Here is a 21,180-nt window from a genome sequence, read left to right as displayed (position 1 = left end):
TTCATGACGTTTCTGCCTTTGTCATTGATAACGCATTGAGAGGACATCAAATATGTCTGTGCTCAGCTAGTGAATAGGAGGAAAACGATGACTGTAACCTTTAGGAACTTTGCGCAGGATGCTCATTTTAATTCAATTTTGCGCGCTTGCCTCCTCCTCATCACCAGTCAAAAGTTGCATTACCCTGCGGTGACAAGGCTGGCTTCATGGCTTTCTCGAATGCCTGTTTGCGTGAGCCGCAGTCCGATGCCTCGTAGATCTCGAGCGCGATTCGCAGTTGTTCCCTGGGTAAAATAAATCAACCGCAAGCATCGTTTAGCATACAACCATGTCTCGTGACACCAACTGAAAACTCCCACGAACCGTAGTGCCTGCACCCGCTCAGCGCTCGGTGGGTGGGTCGAAAAATACTTGAACTGGGGCCCTTTATCCAGCTGGCCCAGCGACGTATTCATCTGAATACTGGCTCGAGGGTCGTAGCATGCCTGCGCCATAAGTCGCAGACCGATCGAGTCGGCCTCCAGTTCCAACTTGCGTGAAAACGGCAAGTCCACCGCCAACTTCACCATCTGCAAAAGCGCAGCAACCATAAATTGGTCACCACCAACTCGGATTAATTCCTCGAAGGACCGATCCCATCCGTACCAAGTCGCTGATCTGGCCGTAGTCCGGGAAAATGAGCGCCAGCAGTCCGTACACCAGCAAGCTGAACGAGATCTTCTCCGCCCCGTGTCCTGCGATAGCAACACCACCACCGTTACTATCACTGTCCACAGCTAGCTTCACCGTGCGCAAGAGCAACTCACGGGCCAGGCCGTGGGCGGCTTCGTGGAACATGACGGCGGCCAGCGCGTCCTCATTGCGCAGCACGTTGAACAGCCCCGAGTGCACGAACACTTTGCCTCCAGGCAGACAGAAGGCGTTGGGCTCCTTGGCCTCAATCACGTGGAACGTCCACTTCATGGAGGGCGCGTCCGACTCGCTCGCGATCTTGCGGCCGACGCGCGCCACCGCACGCGACATCTAGGAGCAGAACAGCTTCAAATGAGCCGCGCCTCCTCCACCCTGTGAAAGGCTGCAGAGTCCAAGCTCGCACCGGGTGCGACGGCGGCAACAGACGCGAGCTGCCCAGGATCTCGCGGTAGGCCTGCTCGCCCAGCCGCTGCTCGTGCTCCGGCGACAGGAACATGACGCGGCGGCGGCCGGTGAGCGGCATCGTCTCCACGTGGGTCAGCACGAACACTGCAGCAGTAGCAACGAGCCAGACGTCAACGCGCAGCTCAAGCGGCGGTCAGCCTATGCTCTGCACGTACGTCCTCCTACGGCTGTCGATCCCACAACGACAGCCTTCAAATACGGCGGCATGCGGCGCCAGTCCTCTCGCCATTGACCGCCCCCTCTGCGCATCCGATACATATTCTAGCAAAGCGAAGTGTCAGCTTTTTGACACGCATCGTTCATTGGTCAAAATCCCAGTTTATCCTCCACCCAATCACAACGAATCTAGAGTTATCCAGCAATTATAAGTCACTTCCAGCGTCACCAAGAGATCCGCAAGAGTCCCGACCAGCATGTGGCAGCGTCTGCTCCCCGCGCGGCGGGTGTCCGCCGTCCCCGCGCTCTCTCGCCTGCTGACGACCTCGTCCTCCTCCGCACCCGCCGCGGCCGACTGCAGCCGCCGCATCCTGTGCGTGGACGTGCCCGAGCACGTGGCCGACGCCTCGTGCGTGCAGGAGCTCGTGCAGCGCGGCCACGCCGTGGACCAGGTGCGCGCGGCCTCGGCCGAGTACCTGACGTCGGTGGCCCAGGACTACGACGCGCTGCTGGTGGCGCCCGGCACGAAGCTGCCGCGCGAGCTGCTGCGCGCCGGCGCCAAGAGCAGGCTGCAGCTGGTGGCCGTGCCCGCCGCCGCCATCCCGAGCGAGGACATCGACCTGATGGAGGCCACGAACCAGGGCGTGATGCTGCTGCAGCTCGAGCCCAAGCAGGTGGGCGACCGCTCGTCCGTGGAGGCGGAGATCGGCCTGAGCCTGCTCATCCAGCTGGCGCGCCACCTGCCGCGCAGCGTGGCCTGCATGCGCTCGGGCGAGCCGTTCGACCGCCAGCAGTTCGCGGGCACGGAGCTGGCCGGCAAGAGCTTGGGCGTCGTGGGCATCGGCCAGGCCGGCCGCCGCGTCGTGGACATGGCCCACGCGCTCGGCCTCAAGGTCTGGGGCTTCGACCCCAACCTGAACCAGGAGGCGGCCGAGCTCATGGGCGTCAAGAGCGTGTCCTTGGACGAGCTGTACGCCAACTGCGACTTCATCACGTTCCACGCGCCGCTCACGGCCCGCACGCGCGGCATGTTCGGAGACGCCGCGCTGGACAAGTGCAAGCCTGGAGTCAAGATCGTGTCCGTCGCCGAGTACAGGGGCAGCCACGGCCTGCTGGACGAGAACACGCTGCTGCGCGGCCTCGAGTCCGGCAAGATCAGCGGCGTCGCGCTGGACCTGCTGCAGTCCGCGGGCTCCAAGGACGGACTGGACCTGTCGCCCACGTGGCTCGAGCTCATGAAGCACGAGAACGTCATCACGCGCACGCACGCGGACGGTGCGGCGTCCGACGACGTGCTGCAGGGCCGCAAGTACCGCCTTCTGGCGGAGAATGTGGGCGATGCTCTGGCCCAACGCTACTACCGTGGTGTTGCCAATGGCGTGTTCATGCCCCTGACGCTACTGCCGGAGATGAAGCCGTTCCTGGAGCTGAGCGAGTCGCTGGGTCGCTTCGTGCACCAGCTGACGCTGTCGGCGGATCCCAAGGATCACATCACGAATGTGTCGCTGGCTGCTACTGGTGGTTTCCAAATTGATATTACCACGCCACAGGCCCGCCAGGTGCTTCAAAACTCACTACTGAAAGGAATGCTCGAGAGCATGCGCGAACACAAGCAAGGTGCTGAGGACGAGGACCAGCCTGATGTCAGCCTTCTGAATGCCTCCTTGCTTGCCATGGCCAAGGGAATCGACGTGCGTCAGGGAGACTTGCAGACCGATCCGGCTGCTGTCCGTCGCCACCTCAAGAACTGCTTGGCCGTGGTGGTTGAGACCAAGAACAAGGACCGTCTCCTCGTGAAGGGTAGCGTTTTTGGCGAGGACCCGCGTGTTGTGCGTGTGAACGAGTACTCGGACTTCCCTGCTTTCCGCCCGAAGGGCAACCTGCTGGTGTTCAACAACGAGGACGTCCCCGGTGCTATCGCTGGCATCCTCAGCGAACTATCAGAGGCCAAGATTAACATCGCCAACTTCGGCCTCGCACGCCAAAACAACGTGGAGCTCCCGCTCGGCATTCTTACTCTGGACTCCGTTCCTTCCGACGAGACGCTCAACGCGCTCAAGGATCTGCCTAGTGTTCGCAGCGTGCGTTTTGCGCAGGTGTAAACTGCACAAAATTTCGCAAATCCTTCGGGCTGCGAGAATTGTAATAGCTGGTGATGCTCGAGTATAGACCAAAACAGTCGCAATGCTCAACGAAAGACAACAAACAGCAGCGACCAAAGCTATCGTCTGCTCTCTTTTATCAATTCAACGAGCTGAGGAGCTCCAGCATCACCAGCGAGTGCAGGTTTTTACGCTCAAGATGAAAGAAATAATACAAACATGAACCAGTGCCGTACAGCGTCGAAGAATCTCAGATGCACTGGTGTCGTGATTCACGACTGGTGATTCGTGACTCGTGAAGCCCGATGTAGCCTCTCACGTGGACTAGGAAATTGCAGGAGGCTGCACCAGTGACTGCGATCGTCGTCTTTCCTTCTTCTCGAGGGAAGCTGCATACAACTGCTTCTTGTCGGTCGAGGTCTGCAAGAAGCGCTTCATGGTGCTGTACAGGAAAGGACTCATGGACTCCTTTTCATGCTGTTCGTCATTCATAATAAGGTGTTAGTCTATTACCACGGCCAGCAACGAAAAGGGTGTATCTTACCTCGTAGCAGTACATCATGACGGACATCGAAGCCGAAAAGAGGGCAATCTCGCCGTATTTGAAGCCCGAGCAGATCCCGCGGTCGTGTAAGATCATTGCCAAGCTGTCAAGAGCTCGTGGAAGCACATACAACGCTAACTCTGAACGCACAACCACATGTACATGTAGTCACATCAGTCTATCTGAAAAACCAAAGTCATTGTCAAGCAAACGTACCGGAGCGTCGGCTTTTGGGTTCTAGGAGAATTGTTGTCGATGCTCCGAGTCCAGCCAAATAATAGATGAAGCGATGGTCTTTACTGACCATGCGGCGATGCACGCACACGAGGGACAGATACAGCGACACGAAGGACGCGAGGAAGCAATTTGACCTCGTCGCGTTCAGTATGGAGCGCGTTAGGGTTCGGAATGGGGTGCGCAGGAAGCGCTTGAAGTGAATGACCACCCCCGGCACGATGAAGAGTGACAAGTAAAGCGGAAATGTCTTCTGGAAAGCACGTTTGAAGCACAGCACCGACCCCACCACACACGAGTCGGCGTTTGCGTGCACAAGTCTGCACGGAACAATATCCGTCGGCAATGCGAAGTCCCTCGGGATTCCCGGCTTCCGGTCCAGCAGCTTTTGAAGGGTAGCTGCACTGGCCGGTCCTCCGCGGTTCACCTGCTGCACGAGCTGCAACGTTTCCAACTCCACGGGGCCGGTCTGTACAATGAACCTGTAGTACTCGGGCGGCAGCGTCGCTGGCCTCATCACGTACGCGTACATGACTTGCGCGCTCGAGAGCGCGAAGAGCAGCGCGTCTCCGTATTGCCAGTCGCTGCCCCAGAAGTGCCAGCGCTTCTGCCTCTTGGCCGAGTTGTATGCGCACTGCAGCGCTCTCGTGAGCGCATACAGCGCCAGCGATCGACGTCTCTTGGCGTCCACAAATGCCAACGCGATGGCTGCAATGGCGCCGGAGCCCAGCGCCGACATGTCCTTGAGCTTCGTGTCGTCCTGCAGCTGCTTCTGGGGTAGGACGCGCCGTAGAATGACCGGCAGCAGAGCCCTGAGCCCCCTGTAGCCCCCAGTGAACCAGCCCAGGAAGAGGCCGAGCCGCACGGCGTCCACGCGGAAGGCCAAGTGCTTCTCGTCCAGCAGCTGCCGCAGGTCCGTCGCCGCCTTCCAGTCGCGGCGCTGCAGCAGCTTGAGCAGCCGCAGCAGCGCTGCGATACCCGCGCGCGTGTTGTACGCCAGCAGGAAGTTGCTGGTGCCCAGACGCAGCGCCTCCAGCAGCTCCTGGGCCAGCGTCTCGCCCTCGTCGCCGCCCTGTTGCTCGCTCGCGAGCGTTCGCACGGCCAGCTGCTCGTCCTCGACCGACGCCGCGTCCCCCGCGCCCGGGTCGTGGCCGTCGCCCTCGTCGTCCGAGCGGCTGAAGAGGCTGATGTCCGACGCCGTCACGTGCATGTTGGAGGCCGTGGACGGCACGCGCGGCGGCAGCGCGGACGGCAGGGGCGACGCCATGCTCCGATGGACGATCGCAATGGGATTTTGTTGACTGAACAGCTGGTGAGCCATTTCGTCACGGATGTGTCGGCGTGACGTGACGTCGGCTCCACTTCAACTTGGACAAGTACATGTACTTGGGACTGCAGGGCTTTTAGCTGGAAGAGGAGGGGGCTGGTTCCCCCGGGGTTGAATTACAATTACCTACTGCTACGAGCAAGCACAAGCCTACACTGCCAAAGACGCCGGCGGACGAAGGGGATGGTTGACCCGAAATGCCCTGGGACCGAGCACCTAGCCACGCGTTCCGCTCCGAGGCGCGCGCGACGCCAGTTGGTTCATTCTACCATCTACAAGGTCTCCACGAAGGTCATAAGGTCCGCGCTGTCGCCGCCCGAGGTGCCGCTGGTGCCTGACGTGCCTTGGCCGGCGGTGCCGTCGTCCCAGTCGAGCAGATCCATGCCGCCGAAGCTGGTGGGTGATAGCGCGCTGGAGAAGTCCATAAGCCCCGACGAGGTACCGGAAGGCGTGGGCATCTGCAACAAGTCGCTGCCCATACTGCCGTAGAGGGAGTCGTCCAGGCCCAAGCTCAGACCAGAGTTGATCGACGGGCTCTCTCCTCGCGATGTCGGCGGCTGCTGCGGTTGAGGCTGAGCCTGCGGGGGCTGCTGGGGCTTATGTGGCTGTGGTGGTGGCCGCTGTTGCTGCACAGGATTCTGCTGGGGCTGTTGTCCTTGCTGCGGCCGCGTTGGTACTTGCTGCCCCATTTGCTGTTGGGTCTGCTGGCCGCTCTGCTGGTTCGCAGCGTTTTGGCTATTCTGCTGCTGGTGCGGGTTCATTTGGCTTGCCTGTTGAGCTGAGAACTGCTGCTGAGGCTTCTGCTGCATTTGTTGTTGGCGCATCATTTGTTGCTGCTGCTGCATCATTTGCTGCTGGCGCGCTTGTGCCTGCATTTGTTGCTGTTGTTGATGTTGTTGCTGCTGCATTTGCTGGGCCCGCTGCTGCATCATATACTGCTGTTGTTTCTGTTGCGGGGTCTGCTGCATTGGTGCTGACGTATTTGCCGCGTTCTGCTGTTGGCTCTGGCCGGCCGGCTGCGGCTGCGTCATGGCGCTGCTAAAGCCACTCGATGTGCTAGCATGCATCGTCGAAGATCCGGAGCTCGTCGGTGCGCCTGAAGCCGTCGGGCCGACAGAGGTAGTAGGCTGGCCACTTGGGCCGGCACTGCCGGAGCTACCATCAGGGGCAGGGTAGCTCCGCTTGTCTGTCTCGGTGCGCAGCTTCTTCAAGTACGGGTTCACGATCTTCACGATGTACTTGAAGACCTTGTCCAGCTCCTCGATCTTGCGCGGCGGGTGCGTGGCCTTGTCCTCACTCAAGATGTTGGCGCAGAGCTCGACGTAACTGAGGAGGTACCGCAGCTTCTTCTTCTGCTCCGTCTCGTCATGCCCCTTCATGTGATCCACGTACTTCTTGAAGGCGCTGTGCACCTTCTCCACGTCGCCCTGGTGCTTGGCCCGCAGCGCCGCGTGCTGCTGCCAGTACTCGGCCACCGAGTTGGTCGACATGCTCGGCTCCGCCTTCACTGGGGTAGACGTAGCAGACATGGGTTTGCCCTGTTGCTGCTGCTGTTGCTGCTGTTGTTGCTGCTGCTGTTGAGCTCCTGGATGCGGCCCGGGGCCGCTGAACTGGCCGTGGCCGGGGTAGCTGCTCACCTGTCCGTTGTTGCCGCCTCCGTTGCTGCTGCCGGCGGCGGCGCCGCGCTGGCTCAGGTTGAGCGTGTTGTAGTAGGAGAAGTCGAGCCGGGAGAGCATGCCCTGGTTGGGCAGCGCCTGCGCCGCCATGGCCGCGTTCATGTCCGACTGCTGCGCGCGCAGCGACTTGAGGCGCGTGAAGATCTTGTTGATGTACACCTCCTGCGTGGGCGACTCCTTGTAGAGCGACAGCTCGTACCACGACACGTTCATCCAGAGCTTGATGCCCGGCACGGGGTCGGCCGACACGCGCACCATCTCGTTGTAGATCTTGGCGATGAGGTTGGCGCGGTGCTCGCGCGTGAGCTGGATGCGCCAGTCGGCGCCCTGCTGCGACATGCTCATCTGGGTCATGGCCATGGAGCTCATGGGCATCTGCTGCGGCTGCGGCTGGGGCTGCTGCGGGCCCATGTTCATCATCATCTGCTGCTGCTGCGGGTACATGCCGTTCATGTTCATGCCCATGCCCATGGCCTGCTGCGGGTTCTGCTGCATGGCCATGGAGTTCACGGGCATCGACATGCCGCCGCCCTGCTGCAAGCCCATCGCGTGCGGGTCCATGGCGTCCTCCGCTCGCTGGGACCTGGTGCCGTGCCGCGCCTCGCTCGCTCTTTCGCGAATGTGAGTCGGAGGGAAGTGAGCGCGGCCGACACTTGGCTTGAGTATGGTCTGACTTGCAGCACTGGACACTTGAAGAGAACGTTCGGCGATTTTGGTTGCGCGCGGCGATTCGCTGAAAAGCAGATGGCGTTTTAGCCAATCGGAGAGTTGAAGTGGCTACTGTTGAAGTCGAAAAGATACAACATGCAATGTGCTACATGGGTGAATGTATTCAAATGAATGTATTCAAATGAATGTATTGATCGAGCAGCAAAACTGCAACATGCAGGGGTGAAAAGGTTGGGCGTCGCCGCCTCAGAAGCGCGTGGACGCCAGGTCGGGCCGCGCGCGGTTGCACACTTCGCAGTAGAAGTTGGCCATGGCGTTGAAGAACGTGCAGCCGCCCTGCTCGCCCGCGCAGACCCACTTGCCGCGGGGCACGCCGCGCTGGCCGTCCATGTCGAGCTCGCAGATGGCGCAGCACACGTCGTCCGGCTGGTTGATGAAGGTGCAGTTGCTGCAGCGCCAGCCCTGCTGCTGCTGCTGCCGCTGAAGCTCCTCGTCCTGGTGCTTCGGGTTCGGCTCGTTGCAGACACCGCACGCGTCCGTGGCGCCATCGTTAACGTACGTGCACACAGGACATCCCCACGACGCCTCGGCGCTGAGCCCTGCTGCCGCTCGCGCGCTCTCTTGGTCGTCGCGAAGAAGCGCGCTCTTCATCTCTTCGCGGGAGATGCCGAAGGCCGCGCAGATAGTCTCCATCGGAATGCCCTGCTCGTGCCCCTTCTCGCCGTCTGTGAAGCGAGCGTCCGCGATTAGCCCGATGATTTCGTTCAGTTCCTTGGACGAGAACCCCAGCTGGAAGCTCTCGAAGCACTTGTGGACCTCTTCGGCGCTCAGTCGACTGTCCTCGTCTTCATCAAAGCGTCGCAGTACCACCGCCAAGTGGAGCGCAGCCATGGTCGGCTTTGGATCCTTGCCCTTCTCCTTCTTCTTCTGGTACTGTCGCTGCTTTCGCAGCAGGCTCTGCTGGAATTGCTGCAGACGCGCTCGTGCGGTGAGCAAGTGCCACTCGCTCTGTGCTGTGAATACCTTCGCCAGCGGCGTGTCTCCCCACAGATGACGCTCGCGGCGACGAAGGCGAAGCAGACACTCGAAGAACTCGTGGCGCAGGGAAATAGGAACGGTCGCGAGACCCTCCAACAGCAGCTCAAGCTCCTGTGGGAAATAGTACATCTCGTTGTTGAAAAAGCGCAAACATTGCACGCCAACGGCGATGGTGCGCTCCCGAGGCGCCATTTCACTCAGCGTAGTCAAGGTAGATTTCGACGCCCACGAAGAGAAGAAGGACGAGCTCTCGACAAGCTCGCCCTCACTAGTGCGTAACTGCACTTGACTTATCTGGAACACAGGGTGTTTCTTGTGGATCATGCGACGAATTGTCTCGCCCTCAGCAAGCGATAACGTGGCTAGATAAACTGGGATTTTGCTTGTCGTGACTCCCACGGCATCCTTCACTGCAGTAGAAACTGCATCTGGACTCGTCGTAGCCATTTCAGCAGCTGCCTGAAGAGCCTTTACTGCAATTTCGTTTGCGCTGCCACCACTTCCAGCAGCCATAGTAGCCATAAAGAGCTGCTGAACAACCGTCTTCATAGCTTCTTGGTGGAGCAGTGGAGACCACTCGAGAATCAGCCCGACGTTCTTGACGCGCCGCTCACCAAGACCCACCCATCTCCGTCTGAAAAAGTTTCCCGACATGAGCAACTCCGGTGGAAATGCAATCTTCGGACACTCGGCGTGGGCTTGGAACTGAGAGAACGGGTAAAACACGTTCGCCTCTTCTTCTTCTTGTTGTTGCACAGCGGTCTTCATCTCTTCATCTACATTAGATCCACCAGTTCCGGGTGGTGGCTGAGCTAAGACAGTGGCACTCCACGGAATTGGATGCTCGTCATCACGCGTGAATGCGCTCATCTTCTGTTCCTCTTGTTCCGCCTCCTCTTCAGCTTCTTCTTCAGCTTCAGCCTCGTTTTCGTGAACGACCTCAGCTGTTAGACGCAGGTCACCTTGCTCTGAGCCATCCTCCGCTAGCATTTGTTGCTGACCTCCCGACGAATGCGCCAGCCGTTGTTTAACAGCGGTGACTCGTGCGTTTTCCTCATTTGTTTTCAAGAAGTCGACGTGGCTTTCAACTAACTTGCCGATAACATCGGACAGTTGTTTTCTTGTCGGGACGACTGCATCCACATTATAGGAGATTTCCACACGGAATATTGCGATGCATTTGCGCAGCCAAGCCTTGGCTCTATCATCTTCACGGCCAATAAAACGGCGTAGTCGGGATGATAAGGAGGTTTCCTGTGATGTGGCTGCAGTAATTTCGTCTAACAACGAGTGAAGTGCGCGCCTGCGCCAAGTGTTGTGCAGTTCTTGAAGCGACAGCTGGACAAGCTGCATTGACTCCATGCGCATCGAGTTGATGAGAAGCCACGCTGGCACTAGCAGGAGGAACTCATTCAACCGTTGTTGGGCTGAAGCCTGCGTGCTTAATTCGACGTGCGCAAGCTTCATTTCGTGGCGGATGCGATTTTCAACTTCAGGAATGAGGAAGAGGCAAATGGACTGTCCCGTAGCAATTCCACGCATACGATAAGCTCCTTGGGCGTAGTCGCGGAATGTCATATCCTTGCCAAGCGTAACAACAGCGCGTGCGTTAACGCATTGCTTGATGTCCATGCCTGTGGTGTGCACTTGATCGTAAAAGGTGAATCTCTTGCTTGGGCTCAACCCGCACTGCACTAGTGGCATGGGTGCGTTGTGGTCACGCAACAAGATCATTTGTCGATCGTCCTCATCCAAGTAAACAACTCCTTCCATTTCCGTCGGTAGCTCCGCCAGCAGAAAAGCAGCTACCTCCTGGTTGTCGAAGCCTGTGATTAGTGCACCTGTGTCAATGAGCGCGTGTACTGGCGGCTGGGCGTGCGCAATATCCAACAGTAGGCTCCGCGCTGTCCACTCTACCTTGCGCTCAATAGATACAATGCGTTTGTTGGTTAAGGCTTCAAAAATGCTGCCATCGCTGCGTGGTTCGTAATAGCACTCGCCCAGATCCATCGGTAGTAAGTTCGATGGTGTTCCTGAAAACCCGATACGCTTTGCGAACAGAGAATTACTGCCGAGTTCATGACCGCACGCTGAAATTTTGAGCTTCTGGAAGTTCATACATGACGGGAAGACATGCTGCCGAACATAGTAATACACCACACCGGCAAGCTTGGCTACGAGGAAGTGCAGCCGCGCAACCTGGGCCGAGTCGCGAAGTTGAAACAAAGGCAGTGGAAGAACGCCACCAGAAGCCTCTTGCTTTTCTGACGAAAGCGCAGCAAGACCGGTGCGGACCCACTCCCTGAACATGGCGCAAGCTGGTCGCTGGTCGCGCGGTCCTAGCTGACGGCTAAAGTCTTGCTTCAGTTGCGATACGATACGTACAAGGTCGGATACACGAATACCTTCGTAACGATATGCCAGAATGGTCAACCCGATCAGTACATCAGGGTGCGCAAACTCGGAAGAGCGGCTTGGCACATCTTTTCCGATGAATGGTACAGCCAGCATCAGCCGTGAATGTGCGTTCCCGCCACTATTTCCTGACGCAGCAGCCGCTTGGTGTTCCCCTCTTAGCAATCCATAGGAGACACGGTTGATTTTCGAAAGCACGTGCGGAAGAATTGTTCGTAACCAATCACGTGCAAGGTTAAGCAGCTTAATAGATGATTCAGACAGCCCGTGCTCGATATCAGCGCGAAGCATAGTGTCCGTATGCAGCTCCGTCCGAGGACACTCCAAATAGTATTTGATCCGATCAACGGATACCTCCATTTTACCCATGCGGAACAACTTCAACAACCATTCAATTGCAATTTCTGACAGCAGTGGAAGCATGCGTGCCTCGTAGAACTCCATGTCTAGCAGCACCAGATGTGGGAAGCGCTGTAGAGTGTGAGCGGCATAACCTTCGTCCAATACAGCGTGCAGTCGTGGAACCAAACCAGAAGGGTCTTTGGAAGTGTTCGGCGGCGCAAGAACAGCGTCGATCAAATAAATGGGCAATTCCCAGCGATTGGCAGCAAGGTCAATTGGAAACTTGTTGCCGATCGGGAAGTTGAGCTCTGATCGTAGCGGGTGTAACAGGACATCCACCTCATCCATAATCAAAATGCCAGTTTGCCAGAGTCGGAGTGTCTTGTGTAATTCGTCTGCCATTTCTGAGCGGTCTTCAAGTACACCCCTCAAGCGCCTAATATTTTGCGACGCTGACGTAAGCGGCAGTTCAATAATGTCTGAAGACTCGTCCAGAGAATGAAGTAGCTCGACGAGTTTTAGCATCATCGATTTTATTGACTCGGGGGAAGCACAGACAACGTCGCCATGGCGCCGAGCGCGGTCCAATTTTGTATACAGCTGCAGAGCAGCAGCTGGGTCGTCGCTAATAGCGCGGTCAAACTCAAACGTGAAAATACGTTTGCGTAGCACACGATTGCTAAAGCGGCTTCGAAGTACTTGTCGAGACTGCTCCAGAAGTGCTGTCGGCATTACATGAGTCACTAGATGCTCCTTGTCGGCAAGGATGTATGTTAGCAAAGGTCCAACTACCGTAGTTTTTCCTGCCCCCATGATCATTTGTTGAACACGGGAATTGCCCTTCTCTAAACTCGTCAAAAAGCTATCAATCATTTGGACTTGTCGGCCACGCAATAAGATGTCAAAAACGTACTCAAATACCAAAAAACGTGGATCAAACCTCCACCCCGACGAACCACCACCCTCGGTTGGACCATGAAGATAGTATCGTTTCGATAACAGCATGCCCGCCAAGTCCCGAGATGCTTGACGCGTCATCTTAATTCGGCTAGACTTGTCATCTTCGCTTTGAGAATGAGCGAGTTCACTCAAATGCAGGACAAGAGCGCGCGCCGCCTGGATAGTTCGATTGATATGTACAATCCGACTGCAGAGGAAAAGCACTAGTAAAATCTTCTCCAACAGATCCGCTGTCACGTTCACCACGAAAGGATTGCGGGCCTTCAGGTCTGCCTCAAAGCAATCCGACGCCACAAGAGACGTGAGGAAGTCGAAGGTTACTCGAGGGTATAGACCTACATGCCGCTGCATCACAAAGCGGTCAGCAGCAACAACCTTTTCGGCGTCTCCATGGATGTCGCCACGAATCTCATTTAGTAACACCTCAAGCATAGCAATCCCTTCCTCAACCATCTTACGGTCACTTGTTCTCATTTTTTCACAGAGGAGGATCAGCATTCGAAGACTTTCGACGACTGGAGCGATTGAATTCTGCTCGGTAGACGACGATAAATTCATCGGCGTGGCGCCCGTGATAAAAGCATCCTTGCTTCCGTTTACAGCTTGCGCGTTAATCGCAATGTCGTCACCAAGTCTATTCAGCAGATCTTTTGCGGCTGCAGTTTGTGCTACCGGGTGCTTGGAAAGGTCGAAGGGTAGAGTTGCCGCCACTTCCGCCTCTGGATCGCAGAAGGTAATGAAACGTTTAACATCAATTGCCTCCAGCGGGAATTCCGGGTTGATGGGGCTGTTCTTGGCTCCGAGGAAATTCCGTTCGCTACAGGACGCGTTTGATGCGTCGAAGGTTTTCGACTCATCCGTGGAAGTGACCGATATCTTAAAAACATGCTCGGCAGTGTGGTGCAGCTGGCCAAACTGAGCCTTGATGGGGGCAATCACGCGAGCTTGGTGGTCCTCAGACTCCAGCTTCGATTGAAACTCCATCTCACCGAAGTCGAAAAAGTGCTTAAGCATCGTTCCAACCGTCATCTTGGAATACAAATTCGCACCCCGCGAGAGCATGTGCACACTTTCTTGATCGCACGGGGACGAAGGCCACCCCCCATCTGGATGGGCGATTATCATCGCCAATTGTGCCATTGCATACGAGGGTGCGCACTCTTCTTCGCCATCATCCACGGTTTCACGACCCCACCTCGACAGCTTGAGGTGCAAAAAGCGCGTGAACAAGTCGCCAAACGACCGCGTGCAGTCATCACCACCCATACGAACAACAAGCTGCTGGTTAAGACATTCATACAAAAACAGAAAGCCAAGACCACGGTTTGTTCCACTGATCTCGTCACCAACAACCGCACAATTCCAAACCAGTTTCCCAGCCTCCTCCTCATCAATCAAAAACTTGTTGTCAATCCCGACCCCGTGCTTCGGTCGGTTGTACCGCACCGTCGAAAGCTTTTTGCCGTGCGCCGCAAGGTAACCTTTGCTGTACAGGCAGAGCTTCATCCACGGCTGACCACCAACTCGTGATCGTGTCAGCTTAAAATCCACTTCGCCGTCTGCTTGCGCATGGTCACAGAACTCTTTGCGCAGCAACAGAAGAGGGGATCGCTGGTGACAGTGTGCTAGAGCCTCCTTCTCTTCCTCTAAAGTTAACTTGCAAGAGGCATCAACGTGGGCACTTGTTGTGAGGTAGTCATGCAGTTCCCCACTCAGGTTCCACGGAGCCTTATTGTCGCTATAGGCGATGCCTAGGGACAGTCGGATACGACACGCACATGCATTTGGGTGGCGGTCATCTAGCGTTTTGGCCAATTGATCAAAAACCCGCTTTTCTTCGTCAGTAAATTTCACGTCCACATTGCACCCCATGATGAGCTCCATTGCTGCCGCATAATTTCGAGTAAGCAGGCTTGTCAGAATCAGGTACAAAGTAGAGCTGAGAGAAGAAGGAAGAAGGAAGGTGTTGCTCGAATGCACAGGATACGTATAGAATCTTGTCTCCATCGCCTGCTGCCAGCCCACTGAGCCACGGTCGCTCACGAGAATCGAGGAAAATGGTTCTCCACGTATTGCTGGGCGGTACAAGTCGTGATTGGGGCAGATAAGTTTCAGGTCCGTAGTATCCGACTCTAGCACAAAGCAATCTGGTGCAATCTTGACAAGCCCTCGGAGGTATCTGGAAGTACCTTCTGGCATTGCAACAGTCAGGTCGCTCACAAACCAACCATTCTGATCCATCACGTTCAGGCGAATACGCCCAGACAACGGGTTCTTTGCTGGCTGGAGCTTTAGTTTCAATCTCGGAAGCTCAATGAAAGCAATTGAAGACAATGTCGTAGGTACGCTTTGCTCATCCTTCTTGATGCACCAAACCAAAATATGTGATAGGTCCTCTACCCTACTGAGTAATTCAGATAAAGCAAGAACCTCGTCATTTTCGCGAGTAGAACTGGCTTCGAGCATGCTCAATAAATACAGCGTTTCTCCGACAATTTCTTCCACGACTTCCATCGCTTCTACGTCGTTGTCCTCGGCGTCTTTGGTTTCCTGGTCAATCTCCATAGGTGTAGGAGTATCATCTATGGACTCATTTCGTTCCGTACCATCAGTCTTCGCACCTTCAACTCGTTGAATTTCCGGACGATTAGCTGGGTCCGCTAGCCACGCTGTTGCCAGCTCCAAATCTTTAGCAAAGAGCCCCAACGCGTACTCAACAGCGACTCGCGAGGGAGATCCCTCCAAACTCATAAGCAGCCCGATGTTTTGTTCTTGTTGCTCTTCAGGACTGAGAGCAACTTCACCTGATGCGGCGGCTTCTTCTGCTGCAAGAATCTTCATCTGATTATTCTCATCCAAAAGCCATTGTGCGGCTAAGCCCACGTTGTTTCGATTTTCACGCAATGCAAGACCGCATCCTGCGTACGAAAATCCCATTGCCATGAGCTGGACTACATCATCATCGCTAATTTCCATCGAATCAGGAGATGGGTACGACGGAGAACGAGAAGACTCTGCGGCAGGTCGTCCAGGTACTCGAACGGGTGCTGGTGGTGGCTGCATTTGGCTACTCGCTGTAGAGCGCTCTTTATCGTAGTTATCACGATGAATCGGAGAAAAAGAGGTCACGATAGACTTTCGACTAATAAAAGCCTGTCCAGTCTCCTTCATTTCAATTTCAACTCGGTACCGGAACCACTGCGACTTCGAGTCAACCGGTTCACCCCGCAGACGTCCATCTTCACCTATCCAGAAACGGAAATTTTCCAGCAAGCAGCTTGGAACCACGCCTTGCAAAAGACGTGGGGGGACGAATTGCTCGGTGCCATTAAGCAAATGGTTTTTGCGCAAAATGACCAGAGATCCACCAAGCGTTTGGCGCTCAGTAGGTTCACCGCTCGCACGAAGCAAAGCTGGGTCCAGAGGGCCTTGATCCGGGGAAATATTTAAAGGGAAGCTGTGAAGGCTCAAGCGCGAGTTCGACGTGAAAATGAGCTTGCGATAGAGTCTTCGTCCGTGCGACACAAGTGCGTACATATGCATCACCTGCATAGTTCGATACGCCACAATTTCCTTGAAAGTCGCAATCTTCTCCTTCTCCTTATCATCAGAACCTCTGTCCAGTCCGATCAGACGTACATGAGTAGCGTTAGCTGGCAACGGGTCGGTCGGTAAGAACAATGTGTATGGCAACTTTTTGTCATCCGGTACAGGAGGGTAAATGAGGCGAAGCGCGTTGCCCACCAAATCTACAAACCACTGTTCATCAGTATGAGGGTGCTCCTTCTCCGAGTAAATATCAAATGGGCGCGAAAATGTTTTGCCAAGATAACGAAAGCCATCATCACCAGGCTGCTTCGGCTTCTCTTCCGTACCCCTTGATTGTTGAGGCGGTGCACGCGCAATACGAGGTGTACCGCACACTTCACAAGTAGCGTTAGGATTGTCACCATTGAAATTAGCACACGTACATGCCGGGCACTCCCAGTACATTTTAAGCTCTTGAGGGTTTTCGTTCGGGTCATCCGAAGCGCCACCTATTCCAGGTTCATATACCACTGGAGCTCCAACACCTTGATCGATTTCATGTGTAGGGTCATCCCACTCGACAAGTTGGTAATCGGTACCAACAATGTTCACCCACAGGCGATGTTCTTGGCGCGCAACAAGGCCGCAATGGAGAGATTTATTCCCAAAAATTGCCATAAAGTCTGCAAACTGGGTCATTGAGTCCGGAACGGGTTTGAGCTCGTCATTTCTCCATAATATCTCTCCCGTTTGAGCGTCCAGCTTTAACTCTTGCTGACGGCAGCTGAATTTTCCAGCACCCCCGATCTCAGATTCTTCGATCCATTCCCAAGAGTCAGTTTGTTCTTTTGAGCGCAAGGCAATTCGAACGATATTTCCCAGGACTTTGTTTCGACTTGTCGTTGGTAGGCTTACTAGCCACTGCACGATTGAACGGCGATGCAGTTGAATTGTCTCGAAAATTTCTGCCTCAAGAACATCACCAGGTGGTAGCTGCAATTCTTTTCCCTCGTTGTTCCGTAGAGCAACGATACTTGGCGCTTGAATAGTCTGCATTCCTACTTTCAAGTACAGAGGGCGGCCTTTCAAATACTTCTCAAGAGATTTCTTACCGACGTTCCCCGTATCAATACCTTGTGCTTGAAGCCAGCGAAGCAACCTTTCTTCTGCGGATAGCCCACCCTTCTCGTCACCACCATCCGTAGACAGCTTCATTCCAAAGCAATGCCAATTGTGAACATAGGCGATCGAGCCGATCATTTCTGAGATTTTCTGAGCATCATATTCCGAAGAACGCAGACTCACATGAAGCAGTACTAGGTACGAATGGATGACGCATGCTGTCTGGAGGTTGTTAGCATCTTCCGCTTCTTGTCTCCATTTATTCAGAGTTGAATGCGCAAAACCAAAGGCATATGCCATCAGCTGTGATCGATATCCCTCCAGCTTCTCGACACGAGCTCGATCGTCTCCTGCAATACACCGATCGAGAGCAAATGTCATGTAACGAAGCACGTCCACGCCCAGCTTGATCATGAAGAGAATGAAACGAGCGTCCGCTGAGTGCACCGATGCTTCACCAAGCTCCTTTACTGCGTCCAGCATCTTCAGCAACGGAACTACAATGGCTTCTGGCGCATGAATCAACTCATTCAGAAGCAACCCATTCATGGTACCAAGATGGTCTTCACACTTCTGGTGATGAACTCGGGCATCAAATGTTCGTTGGATAGCTTCCTCATGCATCACAAGATTGGACTTCCGCAATGGTATATGGGAGATTTCTTCGGACTTTTCGTCGGAAACCCAGTCCCCGCCCTCGAACAAAACAGCACGGAACAACTGCTGGAGCATCGGGTTGAACAAATATGTTACACGATCCCGCGAGGAGAAGAAAGACGCTACTAGTGGAATTCGTGTGTACGGAACCGTCAAGTAGCTCATGAGGTATTCCGATTCTTCCGCAGAAAGTGTCCCATTGTACGTGGGCAAATCTGTAAGGTGCATAATGTCATCTTCTGTGATCACTGTAGGCAAACTTCCCGCTGAAGCGTTACTCGAACTTTTGACGAGCAGAGCGCCCAGGTTTGCTGGACTCGTCACAATTGGACCCTCACCAAAGTAGACCTTTCTCTCCATGAACCCTTCCACCTCCACATCAGCGATATCTTGATCACTTCCTCTGAAGTTTACCACCTCCCACTTCAACGTACCGTGCAAGATTTGATTAAGCCCGCGCATCCCGAAAAAGTTACGGCGGTGAGTCGCTGATGAGTCATCGAACGAGAGTTGCCACATTTGCCAGTGTTGGTGTGCGGTACGGCGGCGCATGAGTTCAACTTCCTTCGTCTCCATAGTAGCTAGGAATTTCACCACCATAACTAAATCACGAGTCAGTCCTACTTCCGGATGCTCATCTGCCATGGGCGTGGTATCGCTACAAAACCACTCCATGAGCGCTTCCATTTCAGTTGGTGGAGTCTGGTTGTTCGGATCAATTAGCTGGTAATGGTACCGTTCCATCAGCTGACGGAAGAACAGAAGCGTTGTGGAATACTTCTTGACCTCGATCTTGTCCTCTGGCATGTGGTAGTCAAAAAGTTGTCGTTTGCCCCGTGCATCCTGACTGTGGAAGTATGACAGTACTTGTCCTCGCACTACACAGAAGTTTGGCCGCGCAAATTCCATGGCCGACGTCATCTTTTGAATCGAAAAGTTCGCTTTGCAAAAGGTGTGTGCCAGTACATAGCCCCCTTCTTCCTCCATCATAAGTGAAATCTCAAGTGGGTCGTCAGCTGCTGGCGTGCGAATTAAAACATCGTAAATGCACAACACGCATAATGCTGCAAGCGCGCGTTCTGAATCAAACTGACGGCTTGGTTGTTCCATTGACTGCCACACTGAGCCCAAAATCATCAGTAATGAATGGAGGTGATTCAGGCATCGAAGCTGCATGTCCTTGGCGACAGGTTGCCGCCACATGCACGTAGGCGACGCGACCCCATCAACACCAACAGGCTCTGGTACTGGCAAAACCTCAACCAGGACGCTCGTTATAAGCTGGATCACTTCGTGATGTAGGGAAACCCGAGAAGAGGATGAGCCCTCAGCAGCTCGCTTGAGCAGGGACTCGCACAGAGCCTCGCATCGAACAAACGCTGCTACCGCCAGTGGAATTGATGTGACGCGTTCTGGTACGTCCAGGAAGTTACTGAGGGTAGGAGTCTCAAGTTCTGAAGCATTTCCCGCATATTCGCTCTCCTTTCCTTGTAACTGCAATAAATCTGCATTTGCGTGAGGGGCAAACGGAAAGGTTTCTTCCAGTGTTGCAGTCTCGCGTTTAATGTTGCTGTCGGAGCTAGGAGTAACCCCTACAGACTCTATCAGCCGTTCTGTTTGGCTCATCAGTTTGTTCACGTGGCTGAGGCCACGGTCTTGTATATTCTTGCGTTCGTGGTGCTTGAGCGTTTTTAAACCAATTTGCTTGACACCCATGGCGATGCACTTGGCCTCAGACACGGTGAGCGTCGACTTCGGAAGATTAAACTCTTCACCTGTCCACGGATAAAACTCGCCGGTCGGATCTGACATCACCAGCTCCTTGCCCATCGGCGTCAATATAGCCCCATCAGGCCCCCGCAAAATGAGTTGAGGCACCTTCCTTACTCCGAATGTCTGAATAAGTTGCTTCCGAGCTTCCATTTCGGAAAACGGCACCATCAGCCATGTGTGTCCAGGCAAGCTCTCCACAAGTGCCGAATAATCTGCTTGTTCCTGGTCAGCCGATACCACAATCACAGCAAACTTCTTGGTTGCGGCATGCAGTCGCTCAGTTAGGATCGTGAGCAGCTTCGTCAACTTTCTGGAGGCTGCAGACGTCGACTGCGCAAAGTAGATGCCGACGACAGCGTCCGGGTCGATATCGGCCACTGTATGCGTGCCTTGCAGCGAGTCTTGCAGCGAAATGGTTGACAGTGTGCGCAGTGCATTCTCCAGCGTGCCTTCAGGGACGCCCTTGGCCGGGTTTTCAGCAACCTCCAGTCCCTTGACCACCTGTTGGAAGAGGCGGTAGCGCAGCTTGTACAGAATGGCGTACTCCACTTCGTCGTTGGTGAAGGCCTTGCTTCGCAGACACAGGTACCGCACAGCTTCGACCACGCTCTTGCAGAAGCCCAGCTGGCTGCGCTGAGCCGTGTGCACGCCCCCAAGAGCTGCGGTCGTCCAGTCGGTAGGCGCGCGCTGCTCCGTGGCTTCGCTCGCCAGCGGCAGCAACTTGTCGCCTGCGAGCCACGGCAGCAGCACGTCGTAGATCGTCTCCACACGGTGGTACTCGGACGGGGGCTTGCGCACCCAGAGCGAGAACAGTAGCGTCCAGAAGGCCATGTCCAGGAAGCGGCCGGCGGGGATACCGCCGACCTGGACGCAGGGCTGCACGCGGATCTTGTCGGCGCCGCCCTGCACCTTGCAGGGGTGGTACATCTCGGCGCCTGGGCCCTTATTGCACACCGTGAACGAGTACTCGGCGTCGGCGGTCCTCTCCAGCACGTAGATGATGCTATGGCTCGTGCTGTTGCCCACGTAGCCGCCGGGGACGAGCACGGGCTGGCCCGGCTGCAGCTTGGCGAGCTCGGCCTTCCAGTCGGCCAGGAAGGCCTGGAACTGCGCGGCGTCCTCCACCTTGGCGCCCTTCTCGGCCCACTGGCCGCAGAACGCCAGCTGGGGCAGCAGCGTCGTCTGCAGCACGCGCTCTTGCTCCACCGAGAGCGAGAAAGCCACGGGGTCGGCGGGTAGCGGGGCCTGCGGCTGCAGCAGCTGCACGAGGCCCGAGAGCGCTCCCACGAGCGCCTGCGGGTCGCCGCCGGCCTCGTACGGCGTGGCGCGCAGGTACGGGTCGCCGAACAGGCCCAGGAAGGCCGCGGAGCGCCACGCGGCGGCCATGGCGGATGCGCTTGCTCTTCTCTCTGTCTCCTCCAGGAGTGATGGTCTTGTCCTCTTCAACCCACGCGAGAAGAACGGGAATGACCCGGACAA

At 55.6% G+C, this 21,180-nt stretch overlaps 6 protein-coding genes across 6 annotated transcripts; 1 reads left to right on the top strand and 5 right to left on the bottom strand.

Annotated features, from left to right (window-relative positions):
* Window positions 1-160: 160 nt before the first annotated feature.
* On the bottom strand, window positions 161-1,365 carry IUM83_02722 (putative metalloprotease family M48X; the record flags this gene model as incomplete). The annotated part of the gene is made up of 6 exons (XM_067926663.1): window positions 161-284; window positions 364-569; window positions 646-734; window positions 807-1,023; window positions 1,097-1,242; window positions 1,314-1,365. The coding sequence occupies 6 exons, from the start codon at window positions 1,363-1,365 to the stop codon at window positions 161-163; spliced, it is 834 nt and encodes a 277-aa protein (XP_067784360.1).
* Window positions 1,366-1,571: 206 nt separating this feature from the next.
* IUM83_02721 (Phosphoglycerate dehydrogenase) lies at window positions 1,572-3,416 on the top strand (the record flags this gene model as incomplete). Its single annotated transcript, XM_067926662.1, has 1 exon — window positions 1,572-3,416. One exon carries the CDS (start codon window positions 1,572-1,574, stop codon window positions 3,414-3,416), a length of 1,845 nt encoding a protein of 614 aa, XP_067784358.1.
* A 324-nt stretch (window positions 3,417-3,740) lies between these two features.
* Window positions 3,741-5,461, bottom strand: IUM83_02720 (transmembrane protein 135-like; the record flags this gene model as incomplete). Its single annotated transcript, XM_067926661.1, has 3 exons — window positions 3,741-3,893; window positions 3,961-4,100; window positions 4,177-5,461. The coding sequence occupies 3 exons, from the start codon at window positions 5,459-5,461 to the stop codon at window positions 3,741-3,743; spliced, it is 1,578 nt and encodes a 525-aa protein (XP_067784381.1).
* A 332-nt stretch (window positions 5,462-5,793) lies between these two features.
* IUM83_02719 (uncharacterized protein) lies at window positions 5,794-7,758 on the bottom strand (the record flags this gene model as incomplete). Its single annotated transcript, XM_067926660.1, has 1 exon — window positions 5,794-7,758. One exon carries the CDS (start codon window positions 7,756-7,758, stop codon window positions 5,794-5,796), a length of 1,965 nt encoding a protein of 654 aa, XP_067784268.1.
* A 354-nt stretch (window positions 7,759-8,112) lies between these two features.
* IUM83_02718 (Peptide-N4-(N-acetyl-beta-glucosaminyl)asparagine amidase A) lies at window positions 8,113-9,894 on the bottom strand (the record flags this gene model as incomplete). Its single annotated transcript, XM_067926659.1, has 1 exon — window positions 8,113-9,894. One exon carries the CDS (start codon window positions 9,892-9,894, stop codon window positions 8,113-8,115), a length of 1,782 nt encoding a protein of 593 aa, XP_067784110.1.
* Window positions 9,895-12,884: 2,990 nt separating this feature from the next.
* Window positions 12,885-21,087, bottom strand: IUM83_02717 (uncharacterized protein; the record flags this gene model as incomplete). Its single annotated transcript, XM_067926658.1, has 6 exons — window positions 12,885-12,890; window positions 12,961-14,133; window positions 16,168-16,544; window positions 16,613-16,658; window positions 17,671-18,728; window positions 19,704-21,087. 6 exons carry the CDS (start codon window positions 21,085-21,087, stop codon window positions 12,885-12,887), a joined length of 4,044 nt encoding a protein of 1,347 aa, XP_067784106.1.
* Between the last annotated feature and the right edge of the window lie 93 nt (window positions 21,088-21,180).

The sequence above is a fragment of the Phytophthora cinnamomi genome (genome assembly GCF_018691715.1).
Source record: "Phytophthora cinnamomi strain GKB4 chromosome Unknown Contig92, whole genome shotgun sequence".
Classification (NCBI taxonomy): Eukaryota; Oomycota; class Peronosporomycetes; order Peronosporales; family Peronosporaceae; genus Phytophthora; species Phytophthora cinnamomi.
The sequence above is the reverse complement of the archived record's forward strand: the minus strand, read 5'-3'. Positions and strand labels throughout refer to the sequence as shown.